The sequence below is a fragment of the Dendronephthya gigantea genome, unplaced genomic scaffold, assembly GCF_004324835.1.
Source record: "Dendronephthya gigantea isolate DGI-Jeju-01 unplaced genomic scaffold, DenGig_1.0 000431F, whole genome shotgun sequence".
NCBI classification, from domain to species: Eukaryota; Metazoa; Cnidaria; class Anthozoa; order Malacalcyonacea; family Nephtheidae; genus Dendronephthya; species Dendronephthya gigantea.
In genome coordinates, this window is record NW_021163441.1 from 14,053 (window position 1) to 33,442 (window position 19,390).

The following is a 19,390-nucleotide window of genomic DNA, read 5'->3' on the forward strand; positions in this document are numbered from 1 at the left end:
TTGATTCTTTGGATTTAATATGCACAGGCATGGACACAAGACAACATAACTGGATACTTTCTGTAATCTTTTACTTCAGGGTTTAAGAAAAATCAGATTGGTATCCATAAAAGACATTAAAAAATTACGACAATACCAAAAAAAAATTTTATACAGTAATGTATATTGAAATTGAAAACAAAGAAAAGAGAAAAAACCTGTCAGCTTCATATTATTGTAAAATTTTCGACTTTGTCCACGTATTAAATTTTTTTTATGTTCGCCCAATATTTGTTTGTTTCGGCATTGGCAAAAACAGTACCTATGACTGGTACATAACCGAAATAAACGCTTTATTACGCGTTAGGTAAAAAATATATCGAAAAAACAGAACAACAAGGTTTCAAGGCAGTCGGAAGAAACAAAAATACAAAATATTCATAAAAACCATTTGGGGGATTACTGTATCGGGCTCAGAATTGAGCCTGGTCAGTGGTATTACCATGGGCAAAGGGGACCAGGTGACGTCAAAATGACGTCACAGAGGCCAAAATCCGCCATGTTTGAGCAAAAAACATTAGGACTCCATATATATATATATATATATATATATATATATATATATATATATATATATATATATATATATATATATATATATATATATATATATATATATATATACCTGTATATATATATATATATATAAATGTTTCACCATTTCAAGAGTGGATTTGATAGTAATGACAAATCCAAGGACAAATGTCCTGCGTTGATGATTGATGATGGGTTTGCCATCATGAGACTTCAGACTGAGCAAATATTTAGCGGTTGATTGGAGTGTTGCTTGCCATCCACTCATATCAGACAACTTCAAAGGTTTCTTGAAGGCTTTACCATGAGGATTTCGTGAATTGAGCATATCAAACAGCCTATCTATGATTCTGACGAATGTAACTGTCGCTTCACTGCCTTCAAACTCAGGCTGCTTCTGAACAATGTTCATGAAATCAATTGCATCTGCTACTGAGGCACTGAGTGTTTGGGCTGCCAAACTCACATTCATCTTGTGCTTTTCAAACTGTACATGGTTGTTGGACAGTTTGTTGCCGAGTTTCATCCCTTCTTGTTCTTGAGCCAGATGAAGCATGTCAAAGAACTTCCATCGGATGAGGTCTCCATCACTCGACTGGATTATGCCAAGATATGCCAGGGCGTTTCTTGCAAGTTTCAGCATTTGGCAGGCATCTAAAATGCCAAAGACGTCTTCACCAGTTTCTGGATGTTTAAACTTTGTCAAAATATCTTCATAGGTGTTCCCAAATCGACATCCAAGCTTCTTGAATGTAGAGATGTTGGTTGAGGTACCATCCGATGTGACACACCACACTTTAAAACCAGAATCACTTGCCTTTGCCAGTGCCATCTTGATTAATTTTGCCTGGACAGTTGCATTGGCTTTATCTCTTAGGAAATACATAATTGGTTGTTTCCAATGGCTTCTTAACCCGACTAACAAAAACACCAGGGCTTCGGATGCAATAATTTCAGGAGCTTCGGGTAGACCATAATCAACATAACCACTGTACTTGTCATTTGCTGGCTCCCACTGGACTTGCTTGCGTATGGCTAGTGCATCAAGAACCAAGCAGCAGTCTTTCTTATCAGGACTTGACTTTGCTTCCTTCTCCAAGATTTGAAATGACTCACCAATGAAACCTGGTTCACAATCCACGTTCCTTGCCCATTTCCTGATTAGAGATGGATTTGGGAGTGGCATGATTGATCGGACATATACATAGGCTTTAGGGGAGTAATAGCTGAGTGTCAGTGCAAACTCTTTAACAGTGTTGTCATATCGCCTTCCTTTTGATGCCTTTCTTGAGTTTGAAACCATGTTCTTGAATATGGATCCCTTCAGACCATCAAATTTGTTGTGTAGTTGCTCCTCTTCAGACAGACTGATTAGTGACTTCTTCTTCAATTCACAAATAAGCTGTTTCATGTTTGTTATTGACAGTTTATTTCTCCGCAACTTCTGTTGTAACATTTTTATTTTCTTATTTTTTTTCAAAATTTCTCTATCTTTCTCCACAAGGACATCTGTTAAAAGGTTTTCAGATTCAGTTACAGATTCAGGAGACTCTGATGACACATGTGCTTGGCAGGCTGAAGGAGAATGAAGTGCATGTTCAGGGCATATTGCAGTGGCATCTGAAGTTAATGACTCCATGTCTGATGTTGAAGATGATTCAGGCAACTCTGGAAACACAGGTCCTTGGCAGGTCGAGGAAGCATGAAGTTGATTTACAAGTGAAGTTAGGTCATGTTCAGGGCATATTGCAGTGGCATGTGAAGGTAATGGCTCCATTGCTACCATGTCTGATGGTGAAGATGATTCAGGTAACTCTGGAAACACAGGTCCTTGGCAGGTCGAGGGAGCATGAAGTTGATTGACGAGTGAAGTTAGGTCATGTTCAGGGCATATTGCCGTGGCATTGGAAGGTAATGACTCCATTGCTACCATGTCTGATGGTGAAGATGATTCAGGCAACTCTGGAAACACAGGTCCTTGGCAGGACGAAGGAGCATGAAGTTGATTGACGAGTGAAGTTAGGTCATGTTCAGGGCATATTGCCGTGGCATTGGAAGGTAATGACTCTATTGCTACCATGTCTGATGGTGAAGATGATTCAGGCAACTCTGGAAACACAGGTCCTTGGCAGGTCGAGGGAGCATGAAGTTGATTGACGAGTGAAGTTAGGTCATGCTTAGGAAGGGATGCATTAAAAACTGAGGGAACAGCATTATGTTTAAGCCGTTTACTTCTATCATGTGTGAAGTCAGTCTTTAAAAAATGTTTGCTGCAAATGTGGCTAAATTGGCTAGCTTTCAATTTATTTCTTTGACCATCGTTTTTGTTGATAGAACTTTCCCATTTTTCAAGCAGTTGAGAATTCTTTAATGGAAACCTAATGAATGTACACAAGTGCTATTAGAATAATATAATTTTTACAACATGAACTCAAAATTATGCATAATTTTGTTTCACTGTTTTTGAAACTGCTATTCTGAACACAATAGACCTTTTCAGATTGTATGCAAATTAACCGTTTTCAAATCACATAGTCTGAAATGGTTAAGTTTTATTGGCTTTTCCATAGTCACAACATCTGAAATAGGGTTAATTTTTATGCAAGCTGAAATGGTCCATTGTATGTAAAGATCAGCTACATCAGCTTACTAACTTAAAAACTCTTTTGCAGGCCACTTAAGTAATGCATTAAACATCTGTTTCTAAAATATCATTTCTATAACCACATATATCCTCTTGTTCAAAGCTTCAATAAAAAATATTTTATTTGCATATGAAAACTTTCCAGTGTGCTGTTAGAAAGTTGCTTGCAAATTTTGTCCAAGCTTGCCAGCTTTGGAACAACTGGTCTCAGGAAGGCATCATACTGCATGTACCTGCATCTCAAATTCATGTACATGTCAGCTTGCAAAAAAAATAATTGAACATCAATAGCCTCAGCAACACCTACTAGTTAGTTGATTTGAGGGTGGTGAAAATGAAATGTTTTGACAAATATGCAGCACAGAACTGGGCCGTTGATATGAAATTGCACATATTTGGAACCAAGCAAAAAGATAACACAGGGTGAAGAACTAACCACTCCAATTACAGAGTCTTGATTTCAGGGTGACCACCATTCAAGTCTATGATTCACAAAAAAACCCAATGCCAAGAATATATAGTTTTTTTAATGAAGTAAATTTTGTTTCAATGGACATGATTATAAAATAAAATTATAAGTATAATATAAATCATATACAAATATACATCATGAAAACTCTGAGAGTCTAACTAAAAATACTAAAAATAACAGTTCGCTCTACAATACAATGGTTTTCGACTGTGCAAATGTTATCATATGTTATAAAAATTTGGTTGTCTGCTATAGTGCTACTAATAAAATCTCAGCGATGCAAGTGAGCATGCAGCATTGAAGTCATTTAGTCATCTACTGAAATTAAAGACAAATATACAAGTTTTCATGCTAACTTGCTTCTTCTCGTCGTTGCGTTGACGGCTTTCCCTTTGGAAATGTTGCGGACAAAAACATTTAAATTTCAACCCGGAAAAAATACACACATCCAGTCGAAATATAATTTGAGTCGCTGTTGTTTGTGTTTGTAACTCATCGCCATGTTGAATAGTTTTTCATGTTTTGAATTATGCAAGGCGCTTTTGGGCGGGAAATTTTCAGTGTTTAAATATTCAAAACAAATATTATTTGAATTAACTACCAAAACAATTAAATTGAAACACTTTCTCCCTTTTTGAAACAATTTCGGTGCGACGAACAAACGTTTTAAAAACTTGCAGCAGACTTACGAGAAATGGCGAAGTCAGTTTACCAACCTGGGGCCGGTTGTATCAAGCCCGTTTAGCTTAAACGGTGGATAAGTTCAAAATAGAAAGCAAGTCTGCCGTTTTATTCAACAAGCAAACTAAATGTTTTTAATCTTAATACAAAGATATTGTTTACAACTACATATTCAGTGCATAATATTCAAGTTGACTCATTCAAGAGAGATGTAAGAGTGTTATTTAATTTTGACTTATCCACCGTTTAGGCTAAACGGGCTTGATACAACTGGCCCCTGTGAAACGAAATTAGCTCGTGACTTGCTCCGTACTGCTTGCGTTTGCACGAAGAAACGATGCAATATATCGGCATTTTTTTTGGCTAACTTATTAAGTTCGATACCGGTTTCTTCATGTTTTCTTAATGAAGACGTTTTCCTCACCCTTTTTTCCAAAAGCAAACACAATACAGTAGATTTTAGGATTACACAGTTTGCGCCCAAAATGTATTGCATTGAGTTTGTTATCTTTTTCGTGATTGCATTCAAATTTATACTGGCCGTGTAACGGTTTGCATTCAGGGACTGAGACTGACGTACAAACCGCGTGATTCTGATGTTTGGGAGACTGAAACTGACGTACAAACCGCGTAGGAAGACTGGGCGTTACGCTTCATTTTTCGCGCGCTTAAAGTATGGAAGTTATCATTCCAGATATAATATATATATATATATATATATATATATATATATATATATATATATATATATTATATATATTATATATTATATTATATATATATATATATATATATTATATATTATATATATATATATTATTATATTATATATAATATATATATATATATGGAGTTCACTGGAGCCGATCCTCCAGGAATTATTACATAGCTCAGTGGAGTAAACAGAGACAAATGTCTTTCCGCAATAGAAACATTATTTGGATTTGATATATTCTATGTCTGTCAGCAGTCCAAGTTATGTAAGTATGATATATGCCAAACGAATGCTGAGAATATTATTTTAGTAATGTTTTTCGGGCGATTTATATACCATCTTTATAACAAATAGAGATTCTTGAACGTTGTATCCCTAGGGGTGAACCTGCTCAATCAAGAACAAACGAATGTTCTTGACCTTGCTTTGGCAGGCCACAATGTTTTCTTTTGTGGTTCCGGCGGTACGGGGAAAACATTAGTGAGTTTGGGAGACGCAACGCGAACGCGACGGCAACGTTGAATTTTGCGCGGTTGGACTGGATCGAGTTTAAGTTGACGTTGTCGCGTTTGCTGAAGTTCTGTTCACAAGGGCATTTACACTGTTTTGCCGTCCTCTCGAGAACGTCAAAATATTATGGCTACGGACAAGTAAGTTTGGCATATTGTTGCTATTTTTTCTTCTTAATTTCAGTGAGATGACCAATTTAAGTAGTGAAGACAGAAATAATCAGAAATTAACATTTATTTTGTAGAAAACCGATGAAATGGAGCGAAGCACACGACATGCATTTACTGCGCAAAATACTTGCTGAACGATCGTTCGAACACCCGAAAGGCTCTCGGCAAATTGGAACAGCATGGCAAAAAATTGTGGATAATCTTAACGGCAAGACCGAAGTTTCATTCAATCTCAAATCCATTAGAAGCGTACGCGACAGATACGGGCTGCTGGAAACAAAATACAAGAGGAACGTATCAAACGAACTAAGGGAAAGTGGCACGAACCCTGAATCAACTGAATTTGATATGGCAATGGAAGATATCATAGGCCAGTTTGAAAGTCAAGAAGAAACTGCTTGTAAGGCTAAAGAAGCCAAGGATGCTGCACGCTCGAAATATGCTAGGGAAGCTGAAGAGATAAGACAAACGGCTATGCACTGTTATTTTTAGGGAGTTATTTTAACACCAAAAAAGGGGTCAAAAAAAAAGGTTCAAAATGAGTAGCTTTTTGGAGTAACAAATAACTCCACTTCTGGTGTTATAATTTAACACCGCTTTTGGAGTTAATTTAACTCCAATTCTGGACATAAAACATAACTCCATTTTTGGAGTTAAACACATTTAACACCGTTTTAGGTGTTAGGCCGGTTTTCTACTATATAGGTAAATTACTTCGATCGAAGGAAATTTTTCGCTTGATTTTCTTTTCAATTGTGATCTATCCAGTAATTCTGCCTCGGTTTAATTTCACAATTGAAAAGATAAATAAATTGAGCGAAATATTCCGTTCCATCGAAGATTTCTACCTATATATAATACCGATCGAGTCAACAAACAATGCAGCACAAATATCGTTATTATATTATTATAATATTGAATACATGAGATCAATTACATTTCTGTTTGAGTACAGCAAGTCAACTACGCACTAAAGGAATTGCTTCTATAGTATAGCTCTTTAATACTTTTTATTTACACTTTAACACACATGCACATTTGCAAAAAATTTAGAAAATGTTTTTAAGTGGAGTACCATGCATGCCTAAAACATAATGGTATAGTCATTAAGACACTGGTTGTTCAGTTCTACTAGAGTTCTACTAAGCTAAGACTCACTCTACCAAGATGATGACTGGCTGTATAAGCAATACTGATCCACGTTTCTTCTTTTACAATTTTCCTCGTAGTAAAATTTTCGGAGGTTTCCTGTTGTGCCAATTGCACGAAACGAGTCTTCAATCTACGAACAAATAGAAAAATTGCATGTATATGAGTGTAAATTCGAGTAGTGTGCTTTGTATGCATATAACAGAGCACATTGTTCAACAGACCTTCAAAATCTATATGTTCTATGTGATCCACAATGCAAACATACTCAAACAAATAAGCAGAAACATGTGAGTATAAGGAAGGAATAATTTCAAGTAACTTAGGCTTAGCTAATATAAAAAGAATAGGAAAAAAATTCCACATACCTAGATTTACTGCATCATGGTAAGTTGCTTCGTCCATTGAGAATTGAACAGTTATTTTGGGGTTGTTTTCAACATCGTTTCGCTAGGTTAGGGCCTGGTTAGGGCTTTCTTGTATTGAAATTTGTGTTTGAGTTTCCCATTGGCATTGCTTCTTCTACCCTCTACCGGGCATTGTGGACTCCTTCTACTGCTTCTAAAGATACGAATTCGAATTGTTATAGACTATTAAAATATCCCAGGAACTTTAAGGTAAATATCGGAGGCTCGCGATATGTATTCATGCTGATCAGAAACAAAAAAATACTTCGCCGTCAGTTTTGCGACTGAAAAACTCTTTTGGCAAGAGCCCCACAGAAAAAATAAATCGACCAGCATCAAAAATTATCGAAACAACTATTTGAAAAACATTTTAGAATCAAACTATAAGAATCTTGCAATAAATTTGTCTGTTTTTGCAGGCCAAGTTAACACAATAAAAAGGCGGGAAGACTAAATGCAAGAAAAACTTCAAATATTTACCTTAAAATAGCTCGCACTAGTCGCCAAATCCAGCTTTTCGCATCCAAAATCGCAAGTCCTCTACTAAGTTTACAATTTTCGAATGAAAAGTACCGAGAAAGAGAACTTTTTACGGAGCAAGCGAGGGCTTCGTGTGTACTTTGCAAATATTTCGCCAAGAAAGACCCGGCCACTGAGCTGTATAAAGACCTGAAGTCTTAGCATAGGTGTCCCTGGCAATTCAACCCACATCATGAGGTTTTCTTTTTCTTGATTAGTTGACTCAGTTTGTCTTGATTTTAAAATCAACTGTCAAAATTTAAAATGAAAGTTAATGTTAGGATACTATCAGTAATGTTTTTTGCTTTATTAATTTATGAACATATTCTGTGGTACCTAACAAACACTTATTTCTTCAGTTTAATTAATCTATGATTTGATGTTGTTGGTGATTTTGTATAAATGTTATTGAGGTCTCCAAGTGGGACAATGGAAAAGACATATAAATTAATTATTTTTCATACATGAAAATTTAACTTTCATGAGCCCTCAAGAATATTAATTCAAAAGGTCAAATTTTTTAAAATTGATTTCTGATTAAAACCTGCCTTGCAATACATATTGTGTATAATTATAGCTCTAAATTATCTGCACAGTTTAATGCTTGATTCACATGATCTGCACTGTTCAATGCATGGTTCTTTGACAGATAATATTAACACAAAATAGTTTTTTCAAAAAATTGTATTTATAGCCTTATGAATATATATAGCTTCATAATCATATATAACATGTTTAAGGGTCAGTTTTGAGAGATGTATTACTTAAAATTTTGTAGCATAAAAGACCACATTTGATATGGAAGACTGCAAATCACCAAGCTTTTAAATGCCACTTAACTCTCACATATATATGTTATCCAAAAATGCACCAATCAAATGTTTATAGCACTTCTTGGTTGTGTAAATAGCTAATGTGCATTTGAGCATTACACTAAATATTGACCACCTTTCAGACAATTATTAAAAAGAACCAGGAATGGATATTACAATGTCCCATATTACCTGGTTATTTTAAGGTGATCCTGAATATAAAAATAAAGAAGATTCATTGCAAAATAATTAACAAAAAACAGGAAAATTTTATTATTTGATTTATTATAAACTGAAATAAACAAGCATGCTTGGATTTCTTGCACATAAAGAGGTTAAAAATAGTTTTATTGAATAATTCATGAATAAATCATGTTTTAAAGTACCAAAAATATAAACCTGGGGAATTCGCATTTCCATAAATATATCAAATGAGCTCTTTTATATAGTTTGTTTGAAAATTTGATTTCGAAAAAACTTCAATTAAGGCCTTCCAGGCTAGAACTACAAGACCGTAAGTTATGATATTTTTAATGCGCTGAATACCTTATATAATAATGCGCTATACGATGTATAACGATCGGTTGTCAATGCTTTACTCCAGCCGATCGACCATGTATTTCGCTATTTAATGATTGATTCTATGACATTTATCGTTATAAACTTACCAGAACTATCCGAGGCAATCTTTTCATCACGTATTCTGATGTAGTAAATGATTTCAATACAAGATTTTGTTCAATTTCAATAAAAATTATTATTAACGCGATGTGCATCACCAATCTTCACTCCTTGTTTTCAAATCTCCATTATGAATATATAATGAGAGGAATTTAACTCCAAAAATGGAGTTAATTCCTCTAACCCCTCTAGATGGGATTATTTTTGCATACTAATCAACGTTCGAAGACCTCGTTACTCCACTGAGGAGTTAATATAACTCTAAAAGTGGTGTCAAAACAGCACCAAAATTTAACACCCCGAAAAATAAAATTTGGGGGTGTTAAAATAACTCCCTGAAAATAACAGTGTGGAGACATTTCGTGAAACCAAAAAACGTGCAGAGGGGGGAATCGGAAAAGGTTCAGATGACGAAGATGGCAGTTCGTCATCAGACACGCTACGCTCAACTAAAAAGCGTAGAGGCAGTGTAGTGGATTACTTGCTCAAAACAACCGAGTGTAACAAGGAAATTAAAAAACAAGAGCTGGAAATGAAACAAATGGAGATCGAGATTCGTAGGGAAGAATTAGAAGCACAGAAGAAGAGGGATGAAAGTATGCTTCAAGCATTAATAGCATTAGCTAAAAAAGACTGAACATGCACTATATAAATTGTATGTATTTAATTTTTTTATTTGTTGCAAGGAGTATGCAGGCTATTTATCGATTGGAGAGACTAGAGTCTGTAATTCTTACATTTGTTCTGTTATTCTTTTGTATATCCAGGCATATTTTGTTCACTTGGTTTGCATACAAAACTGGTACTACAGATGTTATACTAGGTCAGAGATCCCAATTCCCTCTCAGACTTGCATGGGGAATTACTGTGTCGGGAATGCTGTTTGTTAGCCGACAATGAACTCAGCTTTGTTTAGACATGATTTATTACTCATAAAAAAATATAACAATACAAAAGAACTCTTTTCAAAAACCTCACGTTCACACAACGTTTTGTTGAGCCTTCCTTTTTTGTCCCCTGATCAGCGGTAACTCTACTGTATTACTTAGTCTTATGTGCAGGAATATTCCCAACACTCTCCCCCTATTTGATTTGGAGAGATCAAATAATTATATGAACAACTACAACATCTTAAGTTATGAGTTCTATGGTTAACTTTCAAGTTCAAACTCGGCAACGTTCTTGATTAGCTTCTCGGCTTCTTGTGCGGCTTTCCGTTTTGGTCGGAACTCCCTGGCTTCTGCATTCAATTCAACTGCTGGTTTCTCCACTGGAGGATCATCACGTTCTAATTCCAATGGATACAGCTGTTGGACCACACGGTCGAGATATGGTTTTCCGGCTCGTAATCGTACAGCTCTAACGACACCATCTCGACCCTTAATAGGTTTAACAACAACACCTAGATTCCACTTGCCACGGTTTCGCTCGTCATTCTTAATAAGTACGACTTGACCAATTTTGATATTTGCCTTTTCCCCACCTCGTAGATCATGTCTTTATCTGAGACCTCGCAGGTATTCGTTGGTCCAACGGGACCATAAGGCGTCCTTGCATCGAGATAGGTACTTGGCTCGCTTTCTCAATGGATGATCTTCAATCTTGCTGGAATCTTCTTCCGGCAGATTATTAGGTTGTCCGAACATCATGGCATTTGGTGTTAAAGTCGGCAATTGGATATCATCGTCTTGGTAAGCTAAAGGTCAATTGTTCAATGTGACTTCCACATCCAGGATAATTTCTTCGAGTTCGTCCCATCTTAGATTTGCCCGACCGATCGTCTTATACAGCGCTCTTTTAACAAGTCCAACCATTCCAGCGCTCTCTCAACAAGTCCCACCAAGGGGCCTTGCTCAAGTTGAACTGCCACACGATTTGTTGATGGGCCAGGTAGTTTTGAAAACGTTCATCTTTCATTATCTTACGGATCCAATTTGCAGCCGAAACAAAAGTTTTACCAATATCCGAGTAAACTTTCCGCGGACGTCCTCTTCGTGCTATGGATCGCTTAAAACTGTTTATGAAATTCTCGGTAGTTTGGTCATGAAGTAATTCTAAATGAATAGAACGAGTTAGGCTGCAGGCGAAGAGCAAGATGTACGCTTTAAAAATCTTTCGTCTTATTGATCTTATAGATAAGGGGCCCAGCATAGTCGACACCAAGAACTTCGAAGGGAATTGATCCAACAGTTCTGTCGAGCGGCAGATTTCCAACTGGTGGATTATGATAGGCAGTTGCCTGGAAACGCGTGCACCCGTAACAGCCCGCAATCACTTTCTTTGTTGACTGGCGAAGTCTTGGTATCCAGTAACGCTGACGTAACCGGGTCATGGTTAACCCAACTCCCCCATGCAACGTTTCGACGTGAGCATCTTCAATCATTTTCTCACTGAGCAACGTGGCAAGCGGTACATAAATTGGATACAAGCCTTGGATTCTTCCGCGGCATTCAAATAGACCATTTACGTTTCTTTGAAGATTAAGTCTTAGCTGATCGTTCTTAAATTGTTCCGTTTCGATTTGTCTTTCGGTGAATTTCTTCACGAGCAACTCCACTTGAGTTTCGGTTTCAGTTGTTGTCAGCGGATCACTTTGTTTCCGAGTCTTGCCCAGCGTTGCCCTGAAGTTGTTTACAAATCTGGTTATCCAACCGAGGATACGAACAGATTTCCAGAAAGTGTGCTTTTGCAGCAGTTCATCCACTTCTTCTTTGACTTCTACAACTGCAGCAAACAAATTCTTGACCAACTTAACTTCAGATTCCGACTCTTTACCGGGTTGTGCAACTATGTCCTCAGGCCATTGATCGGGATAAGGCAGCCAATCTGGTCCATTCAACCATGACTCGGTCAGGTTATTTGGTAAACATCCACGGCCACCAAGGTCTGCAGGATTCTGGTGTTCCCGACATGCCTCCACTGAATGTAATCCTTGGCGTTCATTTTCTTCGTTCTATTCGCAACAACCTGTTTATAGTTGCCGTTTCCCTTTATCCAATAAAGGGCGGTAGTACTATCTAACCATGCAAAGACTGATGTAACTGGATAACTCAGCGCGTTCTTGACATTGTCGACGAGGGTTGCTGCCATGTGGGCTGATACAAGTTCTAATCGTGGGATAGTCAAATTCTTTTTTGCAAGTCTCGACTTCGCAGCTATTAAGCCTTGATTGACTCCCGATTGCTGGTGCACAACTGCGTACACGGCTGCACACGTACCGTCAGAACTAGTGTCACCGAACGCGTGGAGATGGACTGCTTCAATCAGTTCTTCAAAGGCTGTGATGTGTCAGCATAACCAGGATTAGGTATAGACAGGAGAACGCTTTTGGCAACCTTGCTTACTTGGGTTTTCATTTCAAACTTTCCTCTAACATCAGCCACAATCACATCATAGATCTCAATTCTCTGAATTGTCGATGACATCATCATATCAATATGCCGGTACTCAGTTCGTGAAAGCTGTTTCCTTAGAAGCTTTACCAAATCTGCAGAGATATACGAACTGCCAGCTCTTGTGTCCAAGAGGGCCCTGCATTTTATCCCATTGACAACCGCTACAACAACTGGATATATCACCCTCCCTTTACCAGTAGCCAACATCATTTGTTTAGTTGCACTTCCTTGGTCATCACAAATAGAGGTGTGATGTTTCGCATTACACCGAAAGCAAGTTGTTTTACTTCGACATTCGGATGCTCGATGTTTTACACCAGTGCAGTTGAAACATAGTTTTTTCTCTAACAAGATCTTCTTTCGAGATGTAATGTCCACAACTTGGTCGCAGTCTACGGACTTGTGTAGGGTTGACTCACAGAACACACACAGTCTTGGTTTCCATGATTCCTGCTTGGCATGTAAGAACTTTCCAGATTTTTGTTGATAATGGCTGGTACCCTTGTGATCTGACTTACGGTCTTCTTCTGATATGGGGTTCCTCACACACCATTTTCGCAGTGCTTCGACCGTCTCACCAAATCCCCAATCTTGCCAATTGTCATCTGATCGTACCAAGTCTGCCCGTATGCCTGGTAATTTATCCAGCGTGCTTCGTGCAAACCCCTTTACTTCGTTCAGCTTCCCCATGGTTTCTAATGCTTGTGTATTTGCAACCAGTGTTTCAAAGAAACGATTGATTTTCCTTGCATCGGACCCAGATATGGTTGGTAAGGAAATAATGCTCTGCATATGGGCATTTGCAACTTCACTTTCTTTCCCATACCGCGTCTTTAGGATAGTTTTCGCTCTTTCATACCCTTCGGTAGAAAAGGGCAGACCATCAATGAATGCACGGACCTTAGGAATAAGCAACTCTTTGAGGTAGGACAGCTTGGTAATGGGGCTGATCTCTGCCTTGTCAATTTCTTTTTCAAATTGCCCCCAGAATCTCTGCCAATCCAAGTGAGTTCCTTGGAATTTAGATATTACTAACTTGGGCAGCTTGGCAGAATTGCATTGGCTTGCAGACTTCATTTTAACTTCCTCTAATCCCCTTTCAAACTTCCGTTTCATTTCTAGTTTAGCTCCCTCGAGTGCCATCTCTTCCTCATAACGTTTCCTACGCTTTTCTTCTTCAATTCCTCCATCCTTATCCTCAGCTTTCTGGAGTTCAATTTCGCGCAGTTTCTCACTCTGTTGTTTCATTTCACTGATAACATTTTCAAACTCAAGTACAGTTTGTTCTAAGTCACGGCTCCATGTTCTAACTTATGTGAGGTCATCCCACTGAGCTATATAATAATTCCTGGAGGACCGGCTCCTAATGTTTTTTTCTCAAAAAGTTAAGCAAGAAACATGGCGGATTTTTCGTGCTGACGCCAGATATGGTCCCACTGGGCAATGGTATTGACCACTGACCAACCGCGATCCAAGCCAACAGACGTTTTTCTTCACCCTCCGGTTTTTTGCAAAAAATTCCCGCCTTGAACAGTTTTTCAAAGTGTTTACACGCATTTAAAACGTTAACCAAGGTTTTTGAAAATTTTTCATAAATATGCCGCGTTTTTGTTCAGCTTTTGGATGCCGTAACCGACTGTCAAAGGAAAATATTTCTTCCCATCGGTAAGAATCTTCAGATTTACATTTCAAATAAAATATTTAAATGTGTTTTAAAAAATGCGATATAATTCTTAGGTTTTTACAAGACTGCATTAACTCACGACAGCAAAACAGCGGATTAACATTAAAAATAGGCTTGGAGTTATTTCTGGATTAAAGCGCTATAAATATAGTTTTTAAAAATTTCATATTCTTTTATATTTTACGTATTGTATTTCTGTATATTTTAGATATTGTATTTCTGTATTTGCATATTTTAATTATATTTCGAAGTCACGAAAGACGCCATCACGTTCAACACGTCGCCGTGTAATTGCAATAGTTTAGGTAGCCTATAAATGTAAGCGCCCTGATTTTACTCTTGAACTGAAGCTTGCTATAATAGGTTTGCAGACGATGTATTAATTTAAGTCAGGGTCAAGTACGGTCAAGAGTATAATCCTCATTTAATCTTTCTAACATTCACTTGTATGCACACAGTTAATGGATTTGGTTCATTTGAACACCAGCATTTAAATACTAATTATTGCACTGCATAGATTTTCTAATATCTTAGATCATTAGTACATTGTTATATATAGCTTTCCAGATATGAAAATTTATCCTGAGATACGTGCTATGTGGGTTAAAAATGTAAATAAGAACTCCCCAGTCCAGTTTGTACCTAAAGGGAAGCCGATTATGCTCAGAACATTTTGCAGTGGAGACGAAACAGCAGACTGGAAGCAGAGTGATATTGAAGCAAAATGCTATCCCAACTATATATCAAAAATCTCAGGTCAATACCAAATATTGTTAGTACAAGATATAGTAATTATTTGCAGTAAATAGTTTGAATATGGTTAGATGCATGCCACTGGATGTGACAATATGAACATGGTATATACAGCCTGAGGGTCATTTTTTAGTATATTTGTCTCATTAAATTGGCTATATTGTTGAAATTATTAGGGGAATAAACAATGTAGCTGTAAATGTAATGTTTGAGAAAAAAGGTTTATTACAAAGAGTAAAATTGGTAAATGAGGTGAGTGAAGGAGCATTAGGTTTGGAGGTCAGAAATGCAATTGGAAACAAGGAAATTGAATATATGAGGGATGGCTCTGGGGCAATCACAATTGAAGACAGTGTAAGTATGGAATACAACGTAGGTAATGAAGACAGTTTAGGTATTGAGGGGGTCACTGAAGAAATTTCTAGTAGTAATGAAGGTGTAAGTATACTCGGAAGGAAAAGAAAACTTGAGGATGAAGTGATTTTGGAAGGTAAGCACTGCTCTGAAAAAGGCTCATATTACTAGAACATCTGGAGCAGCGAATCATGATCACACATATCACATCAGTAAATCTCGTTGTAGTTTGAAACAACAAGTCGATGATGTTGTCAGCAAATTGACAAAGTTGCAGAAGAGGTATAAAGTATCCGAACAAAAGACTCGGCGTCTGAAGAGAAAGGTTGTGACTCTGAGTTCAGTGGTAAGTGAGTTAAAAAAGAAGAGTCTTATAAATAGTGATTGTGCCTCAATCTTGGAAACAACCTTTTCCGGAGTTCCAAAGGAACTGATGAAAAGGTTGGTGTCGCAAAAGAAAAAGAAAAATCCTGGCGCGTATCTACCTGAGCTAAGGTCATTTGCTCTGACCTTAAAGTTTTATTCAACGAAGGCATATACAATTATGTTCGGAAAAGTTTCAAGCTAGGGCTGCCACACGTATCTGTGATCCGATCGTGGTATACGTCGATGGATGGTGAACCCGGTTTCACGAAAGATGCTTTAACAGCTTTGAAAGCTAAGGTCCTTGCTGCAAGAAGAGATGGTGAAGAAGTTGTTTGGGCTCTCACCTTGGATGAGATGTCTATACGAAAACACGTCGAGTGGATAGCAAGAGAATGCGTGGTTATGTCGACCTCGGAACGGGCATTAAAGACGACTCTCTACCTGAAGCTACCGATGCTCTTGTGTACATGGCCGTTTGCGCAAACTCAAGTTGGAAATTACCCTGTGGATATTTTCTGGTGAATGGGCTGACTGGTGAAGAGAAGGCCAACTTAACGAAAGAATGCATTCGGAAATTGCACGAAGTCGGGGTGAAGGTGATTTCTTTCACATGCGACGGTCCATCGACCCACCAGGCGATGTTAAAGGAGCTCGGCGCAATTCTTACACCTGATAGCCTGCAGGCGTCTTCTTGGTTTTCTTATTTGCTTCAAAGCAGTTTTGGGATTGGCCGACGATCTGGTTATGCCGGAGAAACCGGTTCTGAAGTACCTTCTGACGTACAAGATGAGTCAAGATCACTTGGAGTTGTTCTTCGGTGCTGTGCGAGCATGCGGAGGATGGAATAACAATCCAACCACATGGCAGTTTGTAGCCGCGTACAAGCAACTGTTGATGAGGCACAATATTAAAGGAGGTCATGGAAACTGCGTTGCTCTAGATGACACTCAGATATTAGACTGCATCAAAGCTCAGTGTGAAATTGAACAAACGCCAACTGGGATCTCAGACGTAGCGATTGCAATACGACCTGGAGTTGAGAGAGCCAGCTGCCGTCGATCATGACTACTGTGATGTGCCTAATGCCATTGAACTGTCTGAGTACAAGAAGGCTGCAATATCGTATATTGCTGGACGAAGCGAAGTGATACGTCTCGAAGATGGTGACGAAAAAGATCCATTGCACCCAATGTACAACGGTGCTGACGACGACGGAAGAGAACATACCGGACGTGTTCGTAACATGGAAAACGAATGGAGGTTTGAAGCTACCGTCACATGGACTGATTAAGATTTGTGAAGAAACGGAGAAGTGCGTTATGAGAATGCTGAATGATGTGAAACATGTGTGAAGAACGGGGTCTTTAGCACGTTAGACCAACACATGTTTGACTTAAGTGCAGTGGACAACCACTTGTTCACTCTGATAAAGTGCTGTTCTCAGAGTTATGTCACGATTCGAATGCATTATTTATGTAAGTTAAAAAATGCAAGTACGCATGAGAAGGTAATACGTAAGCAGTTTTCAAAGCTTGTGTTATTCAAACACCAGTAGAGTTGACACGTGACCTGGGCACAGCAGTGTGCTTTCGAGGTTTGCCTGTATGCCTGTGGATGGAATGTCAATATATAACTTGCATGAATTTAACCTTTTCATTTTTTTATGACGCAAAATCATTTGAGATTCCTTCATTTTCCTTTACATCTTTTAAATTTTTTTTTTAATCTTTACAAAGTTAAGCAAACCTTTGACTATAAAGACAAAAGTTGCTTATATTTGTAAACAATATTATTTATATCTGCAGCCTTGTTTCTAATGTTTCAGTTATAGACATTGCATTTTCGAAAGGTTGAGCGTATCCTGGCACAATCATTTGTGTTTCTAGGAAGTGTGCATTGTTGAGAATGCATTGTCAACGTAACCTGCACATTTTAGATGTGTCTAGGGGTTGACAGAAATAATGTGTATGTACGGTGTTTGAAAACTGGACAAACAAATTATATATTTTAAATTTAATGATGTCCCTAGAGGTAATATTACATTTTTGTTTTCTAATTATTTTTTTTAAATGTTTTATCCAGTTCTAGTGCCATTAATTGTGTGCTTTTAATCCATATCTGTTAGTTTAAGAGAAAATGGAAAGATTTCACTGCAACCATGAATAATAAATTAAGAATTAAATTATAATTTTGTAAAATATATTGTAATATACTAATTATGTCTTATATTTATATATGTATGATGTAAACTTGTTGTTAAAATCTTATGGGCCTATCACGGGGCGAAAAGTTAGGTTTGCGAACTTGTAAATCTAATCGCAAATCTGCGACAAAACTTAATTTTGACCATAGTTTGCCAGATTTGCACGCGTGTAAACGTTTAGTTTGCACTCGCATGTAAAACAGTTGCAAAGTTGGCATCCGCTGCGATTGCATATGGTGCAAACATATTGCAAACCCAGTAACTTTACCAGATTTGCAATGGGTTTGCTTCGCGTGTAAACGCATAGCAAACATTAAATTTGCTATAGATTTGCTTCGCGTGCAAAACCATAGCCCAAACGTTAAATTTGCATTATTGTTTGCCTCGCGTGTAATTGTGCTGCAAATAATGATTTTGCATGGATTTCCACAGCGTGTAAACCTCTTGCAAGCATAATAAGTTTGCAACAGATTTGTGTCGTGTGTGAATTTAAAGCAAATAATACATCCAACCACAGTTTTGCGTTTCTTGCAAATGCGTGGCAAACGCTATATTGAATTTGCAGTACATTTGCATCACTGTAAACTGGGAACAAAATAAACAAATGACAAATAATTTCCTTTGTAAACTATGTATTTAGTATGCATTACTTTACAAATACAATTCTACGATTGTAATCAATGAAAACACAAATTCCTTTAAAAAATGTTATCAAAGCGACAGAAATTCAAGACTCTACAGTAAGATTAAACAATCAGTCTTATAATCTCTCTAACTCTATATATTTGTTCATATAATACCTTGTATATAGCAGCTTTGCCGAAAACAAAGGATTTACAGAGACCTATTTGAAAACAACGCGTTAGGCAAGCCTGAGTTAAGGCTGTTTTCCACTTACGCGTTTTTCATACGCACGTACACGCACCTAAAAGTCTAAATCCTTATACATGTTACCTTTGAAAAAACTAAGTGAATAAATCGAAGGAAGTTAGTTTTCTGCATATTTTAGTACGCATTAGTTGACCTAGATGTAAAATATTAAAATTTAAAAGCATTTAAAAATTTCCAAGTGGAAAGCAGCCCTATATAAGCATTCTTAATAAATTGTCAGTTTTGCGGAACCAATCAAACTTCGTGTACCATCAAGATTTCCGCGTTTTTCCTCATTTGAGAAAGGTCTATTGTATTGTCGCTATATACAGTATACAGTGCATTGGCTTTGGCTCAAGGTTTAATGCTATGAAAACATATAACGATAACTAGAAACATTAACATTGGATAAACTAGGACAGCACTCGACAT

At 37.4% G+C, this 19,390-nt stretch overlaps 1 protein-coding gene and 1 long non-coding RNA gene across 3 annotated transcripts; both read right to left on the bottom strand.

The window, feature by feature from the left end:
* Positions 1-6,945: 6,945 nt before the first annotated feature.
* Positions 6,946-9,396, bottom strand: LOC114543273. Of its 2 annotated transcripts, none has more exons than XR_003689953.1 (4): positions 9,321-9,396; positions 7,802-8,089; positions 7,283-7,475; positions 6,946-7,047 (listed from the first exon to the last, which is right to left on the bottom strand). It is a non-coding gene; the product is annotated as an uncharacterized LOC114543273 (long non-coding RNA). The 2 variants fall into 2 exon arrangements; XR_003689954.1 differs by lacking the exon at positions 9,321-9,396 and adding an exon at positions 8,845-8,863.
* A 2,041-nt stretch (positions 9,397-11,437) lies between these two features.
* On the bottom strand, positions 11,438-13,976 carry LOC114543272. The gene is made up of 2 exons (XM_028562330.1): positions 12,678-13,976; positions 11,438-12,229 (listed from the first exon to the last, which is right to left on the bottom strand). The coding sequence occupies exons 1-2, from the start codon at positions 13,974-13,976 to the stop codon at positions 11,438-11,440; spliced, it is 2,091 nt and encodes a 696-aa protein (XP_028418131.1).
* Positions 13,977-19,390: the final 5,414 nt, after the last annotated feature.